The 18,957-nt window shown below is 50.6% G+C and overlaps 1 protein-coding gene across 1 annotated transcript in view; it reads right to left on the bottom strand.

Moving 5' to 3' along the window:
* Positions 1-288: 288 nt before the first annotated feature.
* The window catches only part of LOC139241115 (prenylated Rab acceptor protein 1-like), a 20,298-nt gene continuing 1,629 nt past the window's right edge, over positions 289-18,957 (bottom strand). The window contains exons 2-6 of the mRNA XM_070869808.1: positions 10,545-10,663; positions 9,885-10,097; positions 8,562-8,659; positions 3,932-4,033; positions 289-939 (exon numbers count right to left, since the gene is read on the bottom strand). Coding sequence (XP_070725909.1) covers positions 851-939; positions 3,932-4,033; positions 8,562-8,659; positions 9,885-10,097; positions 10,545-10,612 — 570 coding nt within the window. The 5' untranslated portion in view covers positions 10,613-10,663 and the 3' untranslated portion in view covers positions 289-850. The remainder of the gene's footprint in view (positions 940-3,931; positions 4,034-8,561; positions 8,660-9,884; positions 10,098-10,544; positions 10,664-18,957) is intronic.

The following is an 18,957-nucleotide window of genomic DNA, read 5'->3' as shown; positions in this document are numbered from 1 at the left end:
GCGAGAGAGAGCGAGAGAACGGGCGAGAGAGCGAGAGAACGGGCGGGCGAGAGAGAGAGAGAACGGGCGGGCGAGAGAGAGAGAGAACGGGCGGGCGAGAGAGAGAGAGAATGGGCGGGCGAGAGAGAGAGAGTGTGGAAGATATGGAGGGCGGTGGTGAAAGAAAGGGTAAGGAAAGAAGCCGAGTGATATGCGTGGGTCACCAACAAGGCCACATCCGGCGAGTTGATTTGCCTGGAGTGAGTGAAGCTGAGAGTACTGAGTTTGGACGAAACATTACTCAGCCTGTGTTGATAAATCTGGGAGCGTTTTATATACACAAGATGGAGACAATTACACCAGAGTGAAAAAAAAACAGGCCATGGCCCCACGTACTGGCCGGGGCACGTAGTCGCACCGTTACACCCAACTGTTTACATACAACATTCCCATTCAAAATTTTTACATAGGCAACTACAATGTTAAATAGCAAGATCAAAACAGATAAAACTCCCAAGAGAAACTTGGAAATGGAAGTGTGCAGGCAATATTATTGATCATATACAGATTATGGAGTCATGTTATATCTGATTACAGTGAGCCTTTAGCCGATTCTAAGCTAGACATAATCGGAGATAGTGAGAGGGGAATAATGGATTATGGTGAGGTTTAATATGAATTATTGCAGTAGTGTTCAGACTGAGACACAGAGCGAGGCCACTCGGTAACTGTAAACAGATTATGTTTAGTGTGGTGAGCTGCACTGGTGAGGTCTCGACCGTACACTCTCTCCCACTTTATAAAGTGCTGTGGCTACGTCCTGTCTCAGTCGCCGACCCAATTCCCAATTCTTTGCTCTCTCTGCCGCCTGTTAAACAGACTCCATCTGTAGCTCATCCCCATCCCCAGACTCCAGCTCGTGGAACCCAGCGTGGCCTCCAATTATCACCAGGGTGGCACCTGGGGAGAGAGAGAAAGTTAGATCAAGACAAAAACAGGGGTGCGGGGGGGGGAAGAGAGGGGAAGAGAGAGAGAGAGAGAGAGAGACACAGAGACTGAAACCAAGAGAGACCGAGATACAGACAGAAAGAAAAAGAGAGAGAGAGAGAGAGACAGACAGGCAGATAAAGAGGAGAGAGAGAGAGAGACAGACCGAGGAGAGAGAGAGACAGACAGAGAGCAAGAGAGGCAAATCGAAAGCGACACACAGACAAAGAGAGAGAGAGAGAGAGAGAGAGATGTCCAGGAACCAACTAGAGGGCTGGCCATCCTAGACTGGGTGATGTATAATGAGAAAGGACTAATTAGCAATCTTGTTGTGAGAGGCCCCTTGGGAAAGAGTGACCATAATATGGTAGAATTCTTCAGTAAGATGGAGAGTGACACAGTTAATTCAAAGACTAGGGTCCTGAACTTAAGGAAAGGTAATTTCGATGGTATGAAGTGTGAATTGGCTAGAATAGACTGGCAAATGATACTTAAAGGGTTGACGGTGGATAGGCAATGGCAAACATTTAAAGATCACATGGATGAACTTCAACAATTGTACATCCCTGTCTGGAATAAAAATAAAACAGGGACGGTGGCTCAACCGTGGCTAACAAGGGAAATTAAATCCAAGGAAGAGGCATATAAATTGGCCAGAAAAGGCAACAAACCTGAGGACTGGGAGAAATTTAGAATTCAGCAGAGGAGGACTAAGGGTTTAATTAGGAGGGGGAAATAGAGTATGAGAGGAAGCTTGCTGGGAACATAAAAACTGACTGCAAAAGCTTCAATAGATATGTGAAGAGAAAAATATTAGCGAAGACAAACGTAGGTCCCTTGCAGTCAGATTCAGATGAATTTATAATGGAGAACAAAGAAATGGCAGACAAGCTGAACAAATATTTTGGTTCTGTCTTCAGGAAGGAAGACACAAATAACCTTCCGGAAGTACGGAGGGTCTCGTGAGAAGGAGGAACTGAAGGATATGCTTATTAGGTGGGAAATTGTGTTAGGGAAATTGATGGGATTGAAGGCTGATAAATCCACGGGGCCTGATAGTCTGCATCCCAGGGTACTTAAGGAAGTGGCCCCAGAAATAGTGGATGCATTGGTGATCATTTTCCAACAGTCTATCGACTCTGGATCAGTTCCCATGGACTGGAGGGTAGCTAATGTAACACCACTTTTTAAAAAAGGAGGGAGAGAGAAAACGGGTAATTATAGACCGGTTAGCCTGACATCAGTAGTGGGGAAAATGTTGGAATCTATTATTAAGGATGAAATAGCAGCACATTTGGAAAGCGGTGACAGGATCGGTCCAAGTCAGCATGGATTTATGAAAGGGAAATCATGCTTGACAAATCTTCTGGAATTTTTTGAGTATGTAACTAGTAGAGTGGATAAGGGAGAACCAGTGGATGTGGTGTATTTAGACTTCCAAAAGGCTTTTGACAAAGTCCCACACAAGAGATTGGTGTGCAAAGTTAAAGCACATGAGATTGGGGGTAGTGTGCTGACGTGGATAGAGAACTGGTTGGCAGAAAGGAAGCAGAGAGTCGGGATAACGGATCCTTTTCAGAATGGCAGGCAGTGACTAGTGGAGTGCCACAGGGCCCAGTGCTGGGAACCCAGCTCTTTACAATATACATATAAAGGATTTAGATGAAGGAATTGAGTGCAATATCTCCATGTTTGCAGATGATACTAACCAGGGTGGCAGTGTGAGCTGTGAAGAAGACGATAAGAGGCTGCAGTGTGACTTGGACAAGTTAGGTGAGTGGGCAAATACATGGCAGATGCAGTATAATGTGGATAAATGTGAGATTATCCACTTTGGGGGCAAAAACACGAAGGCAGAATATTATCTGAATGGCAGATTAGGAAAAGGGGAGGTGCAACGAGACCTGGGTGTCATGGTTCATCAGTCACTGAAAGTTGGCATGCAGGTACAGCAGGTGGTGAAGAAGGCAAATGGTATGTTGGCCTTCATAGCTAGGGGATTTGAGTATAGGAGCAGGGAGGTCTTACTGCAGTTGTACAGGGCCTTGGTGAGGCCTCACCTGGAATATTGTGTTCAGTTTTGGTCACCTAATCTGAGGAAAGACGTTCTTGCTATTGAGGGAGTGCAGCGAAGGTTCACCAGACTGATTCCCGGGATGGCTGGACTGACATATGAGGAGAGACTGGATCAACGGGGCCTTGATACACTGGAGTTTGGAAGGATGAGAGGGGATCTCATAGAAACATATCAGGTTCTGACGGGACTGGACAGATTAGATGCGGGAAGAATGTTCCCAATGTGGGGGAAGTCCAGAACCAGGGGATACAGTCTGAGGATAAGGGGTAGGCCATTTAGGACTGAGATGAGGAGAAACTTCTTCACTCAGAGAGTTGTTGACCTGTGGAATTCCCAATCGTAGCGTTGTTGATGCCTGTTAATGGGATATATTCAAGAGGGAGTTAGATATGGCCTTACGGCTAAAGGGATCAAGGGGTATGGAGAGAAAACAGGATAGCGGTACTGAGGGAATGATCAGCTATGATCTTATTAAATGATGGTACAGGCTCGAAGGGCCGAATGGCCTACTCCAGCACCTATTTTCTATGTTTCAAAGACCGAGAGAGAGATGGCAGAGAGAGATCGAGGAGGGAGGGGGAGGGGGAGGAGTGAGGGGGCAGAGTGAGGGGTAGGGAGACGGGGGGGGGGGGGGGAAGGGGGGCCAGAGCGAGATGGGGGGGGTGGGGGAGAAGCTAGAGCGAAATGGGGGGGGGGGGTGGGCAGAGCAAGACGGGGGGGGGGGGGGGGGCAGAGCGAGTCTGGGGGGGGGGGGGCAGGCGAAAGCGAAACCAGGGAGAGAGATGGAGATGGTTGAGCGAGACAGGAGTGAGAGAGATGGAGTGCTGAGACTCCAGCAGTGTGCAGGGTCCAGCGATAACCTCGACCCCTCACCCTCCCGTTACTCACCCAGCACCCAGAAGACGGCGGATCCAGCCCCGGCCAGCCAGAAGAAGGGGAAGGAGATGGCCCCGGAGACTCCGTACTGGTGTGCAGGGCTCAGCTCACGACCTGCAGATAAAGAAAGCGCACGGCTCAGGCAGCAGCCCAGATATCCCGCACCCAGTGGGAAGTGGGATACGGGGCACGCACCCCAGGGGGCGCAGGCTAACCTCCTTGTGCCACCCTACTCTCCAGGTCTGTGAACAATGACCCCTCACTGAAAGCAAGAACTTGCATTTCTGTGGCGCCTTTCACCTCGGCACGTCCCAAAACGCTTTTCAGCCAACGAGTTACTTGTTGGGTGTGGTCACTGTTGTAATGTGGGAAACGCAGCAGCCAATTGACACACAGCACGCTCCCACAAACACAAACAATAATGGTCAGATAATCTGTTTTAATGATGTTAGTTGAGGGATAAATTTCAGCCCAGGACACCAGGAATTATTTCTCCCCTGCTCATCTTGGAAATAGTGGCCCCAGGATCTTTTACATTCCCCTGAGAACAGATGACAGTTTAACGTCTCATCCGAAAGACAGTTACATGCTATCTGCAAAAGGAGCCAATTAAAGATTTAAGGCCTGTGGATTAGCAACGCCTCGTCTTATATAGGCAAGTTGGATGTTGGTGATTGGCCAAAGGTCGCAGGATTTGTTGTGGGGCCAAATTGAATTGTGCTTCCATTGAAATAAGGCTTGTGCATGGCAGTGGTGCAGCCTCCTGTTACATAAAAAAATATACTCGACGACTGAGTCTCCACAGCCCTTTGGGGTAGAGAATTCCAAAGATTCAGAACCCTCCGAGTGAAGTCATTTTTCCTCATCTCAGTCTTAAATGGCTGAGCCCTTATTCTGAGACTGTGTCCCCTAGTTCTAGACCCTCCACAGACAGGGGAACACTCTCCCTCACTTGCTCTCAATTCCCCCTCAGAATCTTGTATGTTTCAGTGAGATCACCTCTCAGTTTTCTAAACTCGAGGGTATAGGCCCACACTACTCAATCTCTCCTCATAATACAATCCTCTGATCCTATTAAAAGTACTGGTATCAGGATCCCTCTGAAGTGAGTTGGTCTCACAGTCTCTCAACCCAAGATCACAAGCTCTGCACAATTACAGCTGGCTTCCTGGGGGCTGCGATGTAAAGGTTAATGATCTGCGGTGTGAGGGGTGCACAGTAACGATCAATTACGGGGGAGGGCAAGATGCAGATAGATTGATTCCTGGGATGAAAGGTTACCCCATGAGGTGTCACAGCCTTGGCTCAGTGGGCAGCACCCTCACCTCTGAGTCAGAAGGTTGTGGGTTCAAGTCAAACTCCAGAGACCCGAGCACTCAGAGGCTGACACTCCCAGTGCAGGACGGAGGGAGCGCCACACAGTCGGAGGGGCAGGACGGAGGGAGTGCCACTGTCGGAGGGACAGTACTGAGGGAGCGCCGCATTGTCGGGGGGACAGTACTGAGGGAGCGCCGCACTGTCTGAGGAGCAGTACTGAGGGAGCGCCGCACTGTCGAAGGGGCAGTACTGAGGGAGCGCCGCACTGTCGGAGGGGCAGTACTGAGGGAGCGCCGCACTGTCAGAGGGGCAGTACTGAGGGAGCGCCGCACTGTCGGAGGGGCAGGACGGAGGGAGCGCCGCACTGTCGGAGGGGCAGGACGGAGGGAGTGCCACTGTCGGAGGGGCAGGACGGAGGGAGCGCTGCACTGTCGGAGGGAGTGCCGCACTGTGGGAGGGGCAGGACGGAGGGAGCGCTGCACTGTCGGAGGGAGCGCCGCACTGTGGGAGGGGCAGGACGGAGGGAGCGCCGCACTGTGGGAGGGGCAGGACGGAGGGAGCGCCACTGTCGGAGGTGTGTTAATTTGTAACAACAAAAGCTCTGATGTAATAAGGGGACCCAAAGACCGGATTGCTGATTTACCAGACACACCCAGCAGTTTCTCTGGAAGATGTAATTAGAATCGTTCTGCCTATGTAATTAGTGACTTTGCAAAGTGTCATTTCAGCCATTCTGACTGCCAACTCCAGACAGATCAGAGCTCACTTGGAACAGACAGGATTCACTCTCACGGGTTACGACCTTCGCCCAACACCTGTCCCCCACCCACCAAATAAGTTCCTGCCCACATCCCCCCTCGCCCAAGGGCCTGGCCTCCTTCCCTTCCCTTCCCCCCCACCCCCCTTCCCCTGTCTTACCAACTGGATCACATTCTCGCTCTCAACCCCCACCCCCTCCCTCTCGACCTGGATCACGTTCTTCCCCCATCCCCACTGTGCTCTCCGTGCTCTTTACCACCCCCCCATCACACCGAGTTGTTGACCACCTCTCCCCGAGTTCCTCTCTCTCCCCCCTCCGATCCCCTGTCCCCTCGCTCTCTGCCTCCTCCCAGTCGCTCTCTTTCTCTCTGCCCCCCCTCTTCATCTCTCGCTCTCCCCCCTCCGATTTCCTCTCTCTTTCTCAGAAGGCCACGAAAACGTTTGTGTAGATGATCGCAGCGATATTAAAGGCAAAAGGTCCTGGGGAGAACCCGAAAGCCTATGTAGCAGCTTGAGCTCCAGGCTCGAGCGGCTGTGCGCTCCAACGTGGTTCAGCCCCACTTCTGGTGTCTTCCTATATCGTGCTGCGCATGCGCGACACGATCGAGCGCCCATGCACAAAAAGGGGGCGGGATCCATGGCGCACACGCACAGGAGGACACAAGAACCTGCGTGCAAATAATCAATCACTCATTCAACAGAACAAAAACAGAACATCTCGGCGATAGCACAGTGCTGCTTGTGGGAGCTGGCTGTGCGGAAGTTGGCTGCCGCGTTTCCTACATTACAAAGGTGACCGTACTTCATTGGTTGTAAAGTGCTTTGGGACATCCAGTGGTTGTGAAAGGTGCTATATAAATGCAAGTCTGACCTTTTTTCTTTGCTTTAAGCTGCGACAAACCTTAGAGACACTGGATTCAACGCTCTCGCTGTCACGTCATTCCTGGTTCCCTTGAAAACATAAAATGATGAGCAAACTTGCTAACATTGAGGGAGGAATGCTAATACCGTGACCTAGCCCTCCAACAGGCCTGGAACATTAGGTGCACTGAATGAAGTGAGCAGACTGAGCAGAGAGCTCAAGCCACCTTGTTAATGAGGCTTCCCACCACAGATAATACAAAAGAGACTTGGATTTGTGTGCGCTGTATGGTGCACGGAGTATTACTGTAAATCTTTGCGTATAATACATTTCCTCTTGCAGCTCATCATCCCCACACTTTATTTAGAAAACTCATTCACTGACGAGGTCAGTATTTATCGCCCATCTCCAATTGCGCTTGAGATGATGTTGGTGAGCCACCTTATACAAGGGAGCGGCTTGCTGGCCCATTTAAGAGGGCAATTAAGAGTCAACCACAGTGCTGTGTGTCTGGAGCCACATATAGGCCAGACCGGGTAAGGACGGCAGATTTCCTTCCCTAAAGGGCACGGGTGAACCAGATGGGTTTTTAAACGACAATCCGGTAGTTTCATGGTCACGGATATTAGCTTTTTAATTCCAGATTTATTCAATTAACTGAATTACCATTCCCCAGCTGCCGTGGTGGGATGTGAACTCACGTCTCTGGGTCACCAGTCCAGTTCTCTGGATTACTAGTCTTTCAGATAAATCGTTAAACCGAGGCCCCGTCTGCCCTCTCAGATGTATGTAACAGATCCCATGGCACTATTTCGAAGAAGAGCGGGGGGCTGGGAGGAAGTTATCCCCAGTGTCCTGGGCTAATATTTATCCCTCAATCAACATAACAAAAAACAGATGATCTGGTAATTATCACATTGCTATTTGTGGGAGCTTGCTGTGCGCAAGTTGGCTGCCGTGTTGTTTCCCACATTACAACAGCGACTACACTCCAAAAGTACTTCATTGGCTGTAAAGCGCTTTGAGACGTCCGGTGGTCGTGAAAAGCGCTATATAAATGCAAGTCTCGCTTTCTTTCAGTAACATTACAACTATGCAACCGTATCCCATAAGCTTTGCATCTTCAATAAATGTCGTACCTGTATATAAGATACTCCCGAGACTTTTGGCTCTTACATTAAATTCGATTCATTCCGAATGCCTGTCACGAGAAAAGAACTCCCCCCCCACCCCCCCCAAAAATAGAACCCAGCCAGTGACGATTCGCAGAGTTCCGACCTTCCGACGTACTGTTCGCGCAGTACGTGAAAAATGGCGAATTCACGCCACCAGGCATTCGGCTCGAGGTCCCCCCCACCCTCCACAAAATCCCGAGATTTCGAAGTTTCACCGCGAGAGATGCTTTATTTCACTCCGAAATCGCGTCTGTCCTGATGGATTCGCTGGAGTGGGTAAAACCACGATTGCAGCCCCCCGCTGCCGCACGGGCTGAGTTTGGCTCACTCAACACAGGCCGAGGATGGAGCCTGGGCCTTTCCTGCTGCGTGTGACCTGGGAGGGAGGGGAGGAGGGAGGGGAGGGGAGAGGGGAGGAGGGAGGGGAGGGGAGAGGGGAGAGGGGAGAGGGGAGGGGAGGGGGGGGGCTCGCTACTGACACAGGCGCATTGACCAGTCTTTGAAGCGGCAACAGTCGAACATCTCTCACCGAACAGGACAAGACGGGACTGAGAGGCCCTCAGGTGGACGATGTAACAGGCGCCAAAAAACACCACCAAGGCGATGAGCAGCATCGGAGAGGTGATCCTGAGAGAGAAGCAGAACGGTTTCAAATCACCCGGCAAACGGTTTCAAATCACCCGGAAAACAGATTAAAGAATCTCACGTTACCGGGGAACGTCCCTTCAAGCCCCTCGCCCGGGGAACGTCCCCTCAAGCCCCTCGCCCGGGAGCGTTCCCTCAAGCCCCTCGCCCGGGGAACGTCCCCTCAAGCCCCTCGCCCGGGAGCGTTCCCTCAAGCCCCTCGCCCGGGAGCGTCCCCTCAAGCCCCTCGCCCGGGAGCGTCCCCCCAAGCCCCTCGCCGGGGAACGTTCCCTCAAGCCCCTCGCCCGGGAACGTTCCCTCAAGCCCCTCGCCCGGGAACGTTCCCTCAAGCCCCTCGCCCGGGAGCGTTCCCTCAAGCCCCTCGCCCGGGGAACGTCCCCTCAAGCCCCTCGCCCGGGAGCGTTCCCTCAAGCCCCTCGCCCGGGAGCGTCCCCTCAAGCCCCTCGCCCGGGAGCGTCCCCCCAAGCCCCTCGCCGGGGAACGTTCCCTCAAGCCCCTCGCCCGGGAACGTTCCCTCAAGCCCCTCGCCCGGGAGCGTCCCCTCAAGCCCCTCGCCCGGGAACGTTCCCTCAAGCCCCTCGCCCGGGAGCGTTCCCTCAAGCCCCTCGCCCGGGAGCGTCTCCTCAAGCCCCTCGCCCGGGAACGTTCCCTCAAGCCCCTCGCCCGGGAACGTTCCCTCAAGCCCCTCGCCCGGGAACGTTCCCTCAAGCCCCTCGCCCGGGAGCGTCCCCTCAAGCCCCTCGCCCGGGAGCGTTCCCTCAAGCCCCTCGCCCGGGAGCGTTCCTCAAGCCCCTCGCCCGGGAGCGTCCCCTCAAGCCCCTCGCCCGGGAGCGTTCCCTCAAGCCCCTCGCCCGGGAGCGTCCCCTCAAGCCCCTCGCCCGGGAACGTCCCCCCAAGCCCCTCGCCCGGGAACGTCCCCCCAAGCTCCTCGCCCGGGAGCGTCTCCTCAAGCCCCTCGCCCGGGAACGTCCCCCCAAGCCCCTCGCCCGGGAACGTCCCCTCAAGCCCCTCGCCCGGGGGGCTTGCTGCCCCTCCTTTTCTACTCGGGAGTTGCAGAGTCTGCCAGGTAGCAGTCACAGGGCAGCCTCGTATCTGTGGAACGCCCAACCGCCTCTCCTCCCCACACCAGGTCCTGCAGCCCTCATTCTGGGCACCCGCTCCCCTTCTCCCCTCCCACCCGCCCCCCCCCCCTCGGTTGGTCACTCACACACAGTACACGATGAGGCCCAGGAACACAAAGACGTAATTGCTCTGGAAGTACTCCACGTTCTTCACCAGCCGCTTGCACAGCTCGCCGAAGTTCTTGGGCCGGGAGAAGCGTTTCTGGTCGGCGAAGGAGGCCCAGAGGCGGATGGTAAGCCGTCGACGCTCAATCCACTCCTTTGCCGGGCCCTGGGAGATGATCTTCGGGATGTAAATCCTGCGGGGGGGGGGGGGGTGTGAACATATCAACGGTGTGAGGGTCGCATGAAATCCCCCCAGTACAGACAATGCCCATAGACAGACACCTCCTCACCCCCCCGCCCCACCACCCCACTCCGCCCCGCCCCAACCCCCCCACCCCATAACCACCCCGCCCCACCGACCCCCCCAGCCCGCCCCCCCCACCCCACCACACTCCTGCGCCCCACCAGCCCCCCCCCCCCCACCAGACGGTCGACAGGGGAGGGGGAAGAGCGTCGAGGGGGGAATGTCGACGGGCGTTGGGGGAGAAAGAGGGTCGACGGGGTGGAGGGGAGGGGGTTGGAAGGGGGAAGAGGGGCAATAAAGAGAGTCGACAGCAGTTGGGTTTGATGATGTCGGTGGGTTGTGCCGGGGTCGATGGCACATGGTAGGTCGCGATCCGTTGTGGCGGGGGCTCCGTTACCTGCCAGTCACCCCCGTGGCTTCCTCCTCCTTTGTCAGAGAGAACACGTCCTCAGTTTTCGTAGTCATGGTTCCCAAAACTCAGGCGCCAACTCGATCAGATCAACGAGAGCCTGGGACCTGAAACACAGCAGATAACAATCACAGATGACACTAAACTGGGTGGTGGTGTGAGCTGTGAGGAGGAGGCTAAGAGGCTGCAGGGTGACTTGGACAGGTTATGTTAGTGGGCAAATACATGGCAGATGCAGTATAATGTGGATAAATGTGAGGTTATCCACTTTGGGGGCAATAACACGAAGGCAGATTATCTGAATGGCGGCAGATTAGGAAAAGGGGAGGTGCAACGAGACCTGGGTGTCATGGTTCATCAGTCATTGAAAGTTGGTATGCAGGTACAGCAGGCGGTGAAGGCGGCAAATGGCATGTTGGCCTTCATGGCTAGGGGATTTGAGTATAGCAGCAGGGAGGTCTTACTGCAATTGTACAGGGCCTTGGTGAGGCCTCACCTGCAATATTATGTTCAGTTTTGGTCTAATCTGAGGAAGGACGTTCTTGCTATTGAGGGAGTGCAGCAAAGGTTCACCAGACTGATTCCCGGGATGGCAGGAGTGACATATGAGGAGAGACTGGATCAACTGGACCTTTATACACTGGAGTTTAGAAGGATGAGAGGGGATCTCATAGAAACGTATAAGGTTCAAACCGGACGGGACAGGTTAGATGCGGGAAGAATGTTCCCGATGTTGGAGAAGTCCAGAACCAAGGGACATAATCTTAGGATAAGGAGTAGGCCATTTAGGACTGAGATGAGGAGAAACTTCTTCACTCAAGAGTTGTTAATCTGTGGAATTCCCTGCCGCAGAGAGTTGTTGATGCCAGTTCATTGGATATATTCAAGAGGGAGTTAGATATGGCCCTTACGGCTAAAGGGATCAAGAGGTATGAAGAAAAAGCAAGAAAGGGGTACTGAGGTGAATGATCAGCCATGATCTTATTGAATGGTGGTGCAGGCTCGAAGGCCCAAATGGCCTACTCCTGCACCTATTTTCTATAGCATACCCGCTCACCCTGTCCACAGGCCCATCTCCAAGTAGATGTCGCTGTACTGATGTTCCACACTCCGTCTACATTGCAGATAGATAGATGGTGGTTCACCTCCTGACTCCCCAAAGCCTTTCCACCATTTACAAGGCACAAGTCAGGACTGTGTGGAACACTCAATGAGCTCGACACCATCCAGGACAAAGCAGCCTGGTTTGATTGGCTCCCCATCATCATCATATCATAGCTCACCACCTTCAACATTCACTCCCTCCACCACCGGCGCACCGTGACATGCAGTGTGTACCATCGACAAGATGCACTACAGCAACTCGCCAAGGCTTCTTCGACAGAACCTCCCAAACCCGCCACCTGACCAGCTGGAAGGACAAGGGCAGCAGGATCATGGGAACACCACCACCTCCACGTTCCCTTCCAGGTCACACACCATCCTGACTTGGAAATATATCGGCCGTTCCTTCATTGTCGCTGGGTCACAATCCTGGAACTCCCTCCCTAACAGCACTGTGGGAGCACCTTCACCACACGGACTGCAGCGGGGAGAGAGAGAGAGAGAGAGAGAGAGAGAGAAGAGAACGAACCCTACTCTCTGTCTCCTAACCAATTCCCACTATCAGTGCTGGGACCACTGCTGTTCACAATTTACGTTAACGATTTAGACTTGGGAATCAAAAACACAATTTCTAAATTTGCGGATGACACTAAATTGGGGGAGGCGGGGGGGGGGGGGGGGGAAATTAGCCAATACTGAGGAGGACTGCAACAAATTTCAGGAGGATATTAATAAACTTGCAGAATAGGCATACAATTGGCAAATCAAGTTCAGCACAGACGAATGTGAGGTATAACATTTTGGTAGGAAGAATAGGGAGGTCACTTATGACTTGGAGGGTGCGAGCATAGGTATAGGTGGGGTAGAGGAACAAAGGGATCTCGGAGTACAAATACACCAATCACAAAGTAGCGACAACGGTTAGCAATGCCATTAAAATAAGCAAACCAAGCCTGATTTCTCGAGGTATAGAATGGAAAAGTAGGGAAGTTATGCTAAACCTGTATCGAACTTTGGTTAGACCGCACTTAGAGTACTGCGTACAGTTCTGGTCACCATATTATAAAAAGGATAGAGGCACTGAAGAGGGTGCAGAGAAGATTTAGAAGTATAATACCAGATATGCGAGGGTATACGTACAAAGAAAAGATGATGAACAGGCTGTGTCTCTTTATTCTTGAAAAAAGGCTGAGGGATAATGTAATAGAAGTCTTGAAAATTAGGAAAGGTTTTGATTGATACAGAGAGAATGTTTCCACTTGTGGGGAAGAGCATAACTAGAGGCCATCAATATAAGGCAGTCACCAAGAAATCCAATGGGGAATTCAGGAGAAACTTCTTTGCCTAGAGAGCGCTGAGAATGTGGAACTCGCTACCACAGGGAGGGGTTGAGGTGAATAGTATCGATGCATTTAAGGGGAGGCTGGACAAGCATATGAGGGAGAAGGGAATAGAGGGTTATGCTGATAGATTTGGATGAGGAAAGGGATGGGAGGAGACTCGAGTGGAGCATAAACGCCGGCATGGACTGATTGGGCCGAATGGCCTGTTTCAATGCGGTATATCCTGTGTAATATCCATTATCCCTACTCTCTGTCTCTCTGAATCATAGAAATTACAGCACAGAAGGAGTCCATTCGGCCCATCGTGTCCATGCCGGCCGACAAAGAGCTATCCAGCCTAATCCCACTTTCCAGCTCTTGGCCGTAGCACTGCAGGTTACGGCAATTCAAGTGCACATCAAAATACTTTTGAAATGCTATGAGGGTATCTGCCTCTCCCACCCTTTCAGGCAGTGAGTTCTAGACCCCCACCATCCTCTGGGTTAAAAAGATTCTCCTCAAATCCCCTCTAAGCATACTAACAATTACTTTAATTCTATGCTCCCCGGGAGGAGGAGCAGCAGTGCGGCAGAGCGAGGCCGAAGGTAAAACAAAGTAGTAAAAAGAAATCGAAGTGTGATGTCACAGCCAAGCGGGTAAGTGATTGGCTGGTGGGTTGGTGAGTAATTAATCTTTTTCTTTTTATTTCCTTATCAGTAGGTAATCTTTGACATTGTTGCCAAATTAAGTTAATTTAAGGGTTAAGTCATGGCAGGAGAGCCCAGACCCATGTCATGCTCCTCCTGTGCAATGTGGGAACTCAGGAACGCTTCCGCATTGCGGCACTGGAGCTGCGCAGGAATTCACTCTGGAGCATTCGCGATGCTGAGGATGTCATGAACAGCACGTTTAGTGAGTTGGTCACACCGCAGGTAAAGGTTACTCAGGCAGATAGGGAATGGGTGATCATTAGGCAGAGCAGTGGAAGGAAGGTAGTACAAGGGGCCCCTGCAGTCATCCCCCTCCAAAACAGATACACCGCTTTGGGCACTGTTGGGGGAGATGGCTCATCAGGGGAAGGCAGTGGCAGCCAAGTTCATGGCACCATGGGTGGCTCTGCTACACAGGAGGGCAGGAAAAAGAGTGGGAGAGCGATAGTGATAGGGGATTCTATTGTAAGGGGAATAGATAGACGTTTCTGCAGCCGCAATCGAGACTCCAGGATGGTATGTTGCCTCCATGGTGCAAGGGTCAAAGATGTCTCGGAGCGGGTGCAGGACATTTTGGAGGGGGAGGGTGAACAGCCAGTTGTCGTGGTGCATATAGGTAAAAAATGGGATGAGGTCCTACTAGCTGAATTTAGGGAGCAAGGAGTTAAATTAAAAAGCAGGACCTCAAAAGGTAGTAATCTCAGGATTGCTACCAGTGCCACGTGTTAGTCAGAGTAGAAATAGCAGGATAGCTCAGATGAATACGTGGCTTCAGCAGTGGTGCAGCAGGGAGGGATTCAAATTCCTGGGACATTGGAACCGGTTCTGGGGGAGGTGGGACCAGTACAAACTGGACGGTCTACACCTGGGCAGGACTGGAACCAATGTCCTAGGGGGAGTGTTTGCTAGTGCTTTTGGGAAGGGGTTAAACTAATATGGCAGGGGGACAGAGGGAAGTAAAATTGGGGTAGAAGCAAAAGATAGAAAGAAGAAAAGTAAAAGTGGAGGGCAGAGAAACACAAGGCAAAAATCAAAAAGGGCCACATTACAGCAAAATTCTAAAAGGGGCAAAGTGTGTTAAAAAGACAAGCTGAAGGCTCTGTGCCTCAATGCAAGTAGTATTCGTAATAAGGTGGGCAAATTAACTCCGCAGGCAGCTATTAATGAATATGCTATCACTGGGATTACGGAGACAAGGCTCCAGGATGACCAAAGCTGGGAACTCAACATCCAGGGGTATTCAACATTCAGGAAGGATAGACAGAAAGGAAAAGGAGATGGGGTAGCGTTGCTGGTTAAAGAGGAAATTAACCCAATAGTAAGGAAGGACATGAGCTTGGATGATGTGGAATTGGAGCTGCAGAATACCAAAGGGCAGAAAACGCTAGTGGGAGTTGTGTACAGACCACCAAATAGCAGTAGTGAGGTTGGGGATAGCATCAAACAAGAAATTAGGGATGTGTGCAATAAAGGTACAGCAGTTATCATGGGCGACTTTAATCTACATATAGATTGGGCTAACCAAATTGGTAGCAATATGGTGGAGGAGGATTTCCTGGAGTGTATTAGGGATGGTTTTCTAGGGCAATATGTCAAGGAACCAACTAGAGAGTTGGTTATCCTCGACTGGGTGACGTGTAATGAGAAAGGACTAATTAGCAATCTTGTTTTGTGAGGCTCCTTGGGAACGAGTGACCATAATATGGTAGAATTCTTCATTAAGATGGAGAGTGACACTATTAATTCAGAGACTAGGGTCATGACCTTAAGGAAAGGTAACTTCGATGGTATGAAACGTGAATTGGCTGGAATAGGCTAGCGAATGATACTTAATGGGTTGACGGTGGATAGGCAATGGCAAACATTTAAAGATCACACGGATGAACTTCAACAATTGTACATCCCTGTCTGGAGTAAAAATAAAACGGGGAAGGTGGCTCAAACGTGGCTAACAAGGGAAATTAGGGATAGTGTTAAATCCAAGGAAGAGGCATATAAATTGGCCAGAAAAAGCAGCAAACCTGAGGACTGGGAGAAATTTAGATTTCAGCAGGAAGACGACAAAGGGTTTAATTAGGAGGGGTAAAAAAAAAAAGAGTATGAGAGGAAACTTGTCGGGAACATAAAAACTGACTGCAAAAGCTTCTATAGATATGTGAAGAGAAAAAGATTAGTGAAGACAAACCTAGGTCCCTTGCAGTCGTATTCAGGTGAATTTATAATGGGGAACAAAGAAATGGCAGACCAATTGAACAAATACTTTGGTTCTGTCTTCACGAAGGAAGACACAAATAACCACCTGGAAATACTAGGGGACCGAGGGTCTAGAGAGAAGGAACAGAAGGAAATCCTTATTAGTCAGGAAATTGTGTTAGGGAAATTGATGGGATTGAAGGCCGATAAATCCCAGGGCCTGATAGTCTGCATCCGAGAGGACTTAAGGAAGTGGCCCCAGAAATAGTGGATGCATTGGTGATCATTTTCCAACAGTATATCGACTCTGGATGTTCCTATGGATTGGAGGGTAGCTAATGTAACCCCACTTTTTAAAAAAGGAGGGAGAGAAAACGTGGAATTATAGACCGGTTAGCCTGACATCAGTAGTGGGGAAAATGTTGGAATCAATTATTAAAGGTGAAATAGCAGCGCATTTGGAAAGCAGTGACAGGATCGGTCCAAGTCAGCATGGATTTATGAAAATGAAATCATGCTTGACAAATCTTCTAGAATTTTTTGAGTATGTAACTAGTAGAGTGGACAAGGGAGAACCAGTGGATGTGGTGTATTTGGACTTTCAAAAGACTTTTGACAAGGTCCCACACAAGAGATTAGTATGCAAAATTAAAGCACATGGTATTGGGGGTAATGTATTGATGGGGTTAGAGAACTGGTTGGCAGACAGGAAGCAGAGAGTCAGGATAAACGGGTCCTTTTCAGAATGGCAGGCAGTGACTAGTGGGGTGCCGCAGGGCTCAGTGCTGGGACCCCAGCTATTTACAATATACATTAATGATTTAGATGAAGGAATTGAGTGTAATATCTCCAAGTTTGCAGATGACATTAAGCTGGGTGGCGGTGTGAGCTCTGAGGAGGATGCTAAGAGGCTGCAGGATGACTTGGACAGGTTAGGTGAGTGGGCAAATGCATGGCAGATGCAGTATAATGTGGATAAATGTGAGGTTATCCAGTTTCGGGGCAGATTATCTGAATGGCGGCAGATTAGGAAAAGGAGGTGTGCAACAAGACCTGGGTGTCATGGTACATCAGTCATTGAAAGTTGGCATGCAGGTACAGCAGACGGTGAAGAAGGCAAATGGTATGTTGGCCTTCATAGCTAGTGGATTTGAGTATAGGAGCAGGGAATTCTTACTGCAGTTGTACAGGGCCTTGGTGAGGCCTCACCTGGAATATTTAGTTCAGTTTTGGTCTCCTAATCTGAGGTAGGACGTTCTTGCTATTGAGCGAGTGCAGCAAATGTTCACCAGACTGTTTCCTGGGATGGCAGGACTGACATATGAGGAGAGATTGGATCGACTGGGCCTGTATTCACTGGAGTTTATATGAATGAGAGGGATCTCATAGAAACATATAAAATTCTGATGGGACTGGACAGGTTAGATGCAGAATGTTCCCGATGTTGGGGAAGTCCAGAACCAGGGATCACAGGCTAAGGATAAAGGGTTAGCCATTTAGGACTGAGATGAGGAGGAGAAACTTCTTCACTCAGAGAGTGGTTAAGCTGTGGAATTCTCTCCCGCAGTGTGTTGTTGATGCCAGTTTGTTAGATATAGTCAAGAGGGAGTTAGATATGGCCCTTACGGCTGAAGGGATCAAGGGGTATGGAGAGAAAGGAGGAAAGGGGTAATGGGGTGAATGATCAGCCATGATCTTATTGAATGGTGGTGCAGGCTCGAAGGGCCGAATGGTCTACTCTTAGAAACAGAGAAAATAGGTCCATGTTCTTCACCCCTCTGCTGAGGGAAATAGGTCCTTCCTAATACTCTATCTAGAAACATAGAAACTTACAGCGCAGAAGGGGGCCATTTCAGCCCATCGTGTCTGCACCGGCCGACAAAGAGCTGCAGGGCCCTCGGTCAGTAGCCCTGAAGGTTACATATAAACCTATGAGCAATGACGGAAAGGAAAGAGCACCCAGCCCAACCAGTCCGCCCTCACACAACTGCAACACTCCTTGCACTGAAACATTCTACACTCCACCCCAACCGGAGCCATGTGATCTCCTGGGAGAGGCAAAAAACAGATAAAAACCCAGGCCAATTGGGGGGAAAAAATCTGGGAAAATTCCTCTCCAACCTATCCAGGCGATCAAACCTAGTCCACGCGATCACCCTGGCCGTATTCGATTCCATGCAGTACTTACCATTATATCTGCGCTGTCCAACAAAAGATCATCCAGTCTAATCCCAATTACCAGCTCTAGATCCGTACCCTGCAGGTTACTGCACTTTAAGTGCCGATCCAACCATCTCTTAAAAGTGGTAAGGGTTTCTGCATCCACCACTCTTCCAGGCAGCGAGTTCCAGATCCTTACAATGCTCTGCGTAAAGAAGCCCCCCCTCAAATCCCCTCTAAACGTTCCACCAACCACCTTAAAACTATGCCCCCTTATAGTAGATCCCTCCACCAATGGAAATAGACCCTTACTATCCACTATGTCCAGGCCCCTCATAATTTGATGCACCTTAATAAGGTCTCCCCTCAGCCTCGTCTGTTCCAAAGAAAACAACCCCAGCCTATCCAATCTGTTCTCATAACTAAAATTTTCCAGTCTAGGCAACATCCTCGTAAATCTCCTCTGTACCTTCGAGTGCAATTACACCTTTCCTGTAATATGGTGACCAGAACTGTACGCAGTATTGTAGCCTAACTAGTATTTTATACAGTTCAAGCATAACCTCCCTGATCTTGTATTCTATGCCTTGGCTAATAAAGGCAAGTATTCCATATGCCTTCTTAACCACTTTATCTACCTGTACTGCTACCTTCAGGGATCTGTGGACATGCACTCCAAGGTCCTTCTGTTCCTCTACACATCTCAGTGTCCTACCATTTATTGTGTATTCACTTGCCTTGTTAGCCCTCCCCAAGTCACCATCATCATGGCCAAAGACTGTCCTAGATGCCGATGGGGATGTTGCACTTTATCAAAGATACTTTGAGGGTGCCCTTGAAACATTTCCTCTGCCCACCTGGGGCTCACTTGCTGTGTAGGGGTTCCGAGTAGAGCGCTTGCTTTGGGAGTCT

The sequence above is a fragment of the Pristiophorus japonicus genome, chromosome Y (assembly GCF_044704955.1).
Source record: "Pristiophorus japonicus isolate sPriJap1 chromosome Y, sPriJap1.hap1, whole genome shotgun sequence".
NCBI classification, from domain to species: domain Eukaryota; kingdom Metazoa; phylum Chordata; class Chondrichthyes; family Pristiophoridae; genus Pristiophorus; species Pristiophorus japonicus.
This window is presented reverse-complemented; position numbering and strand designations above follow the sequence as displayed.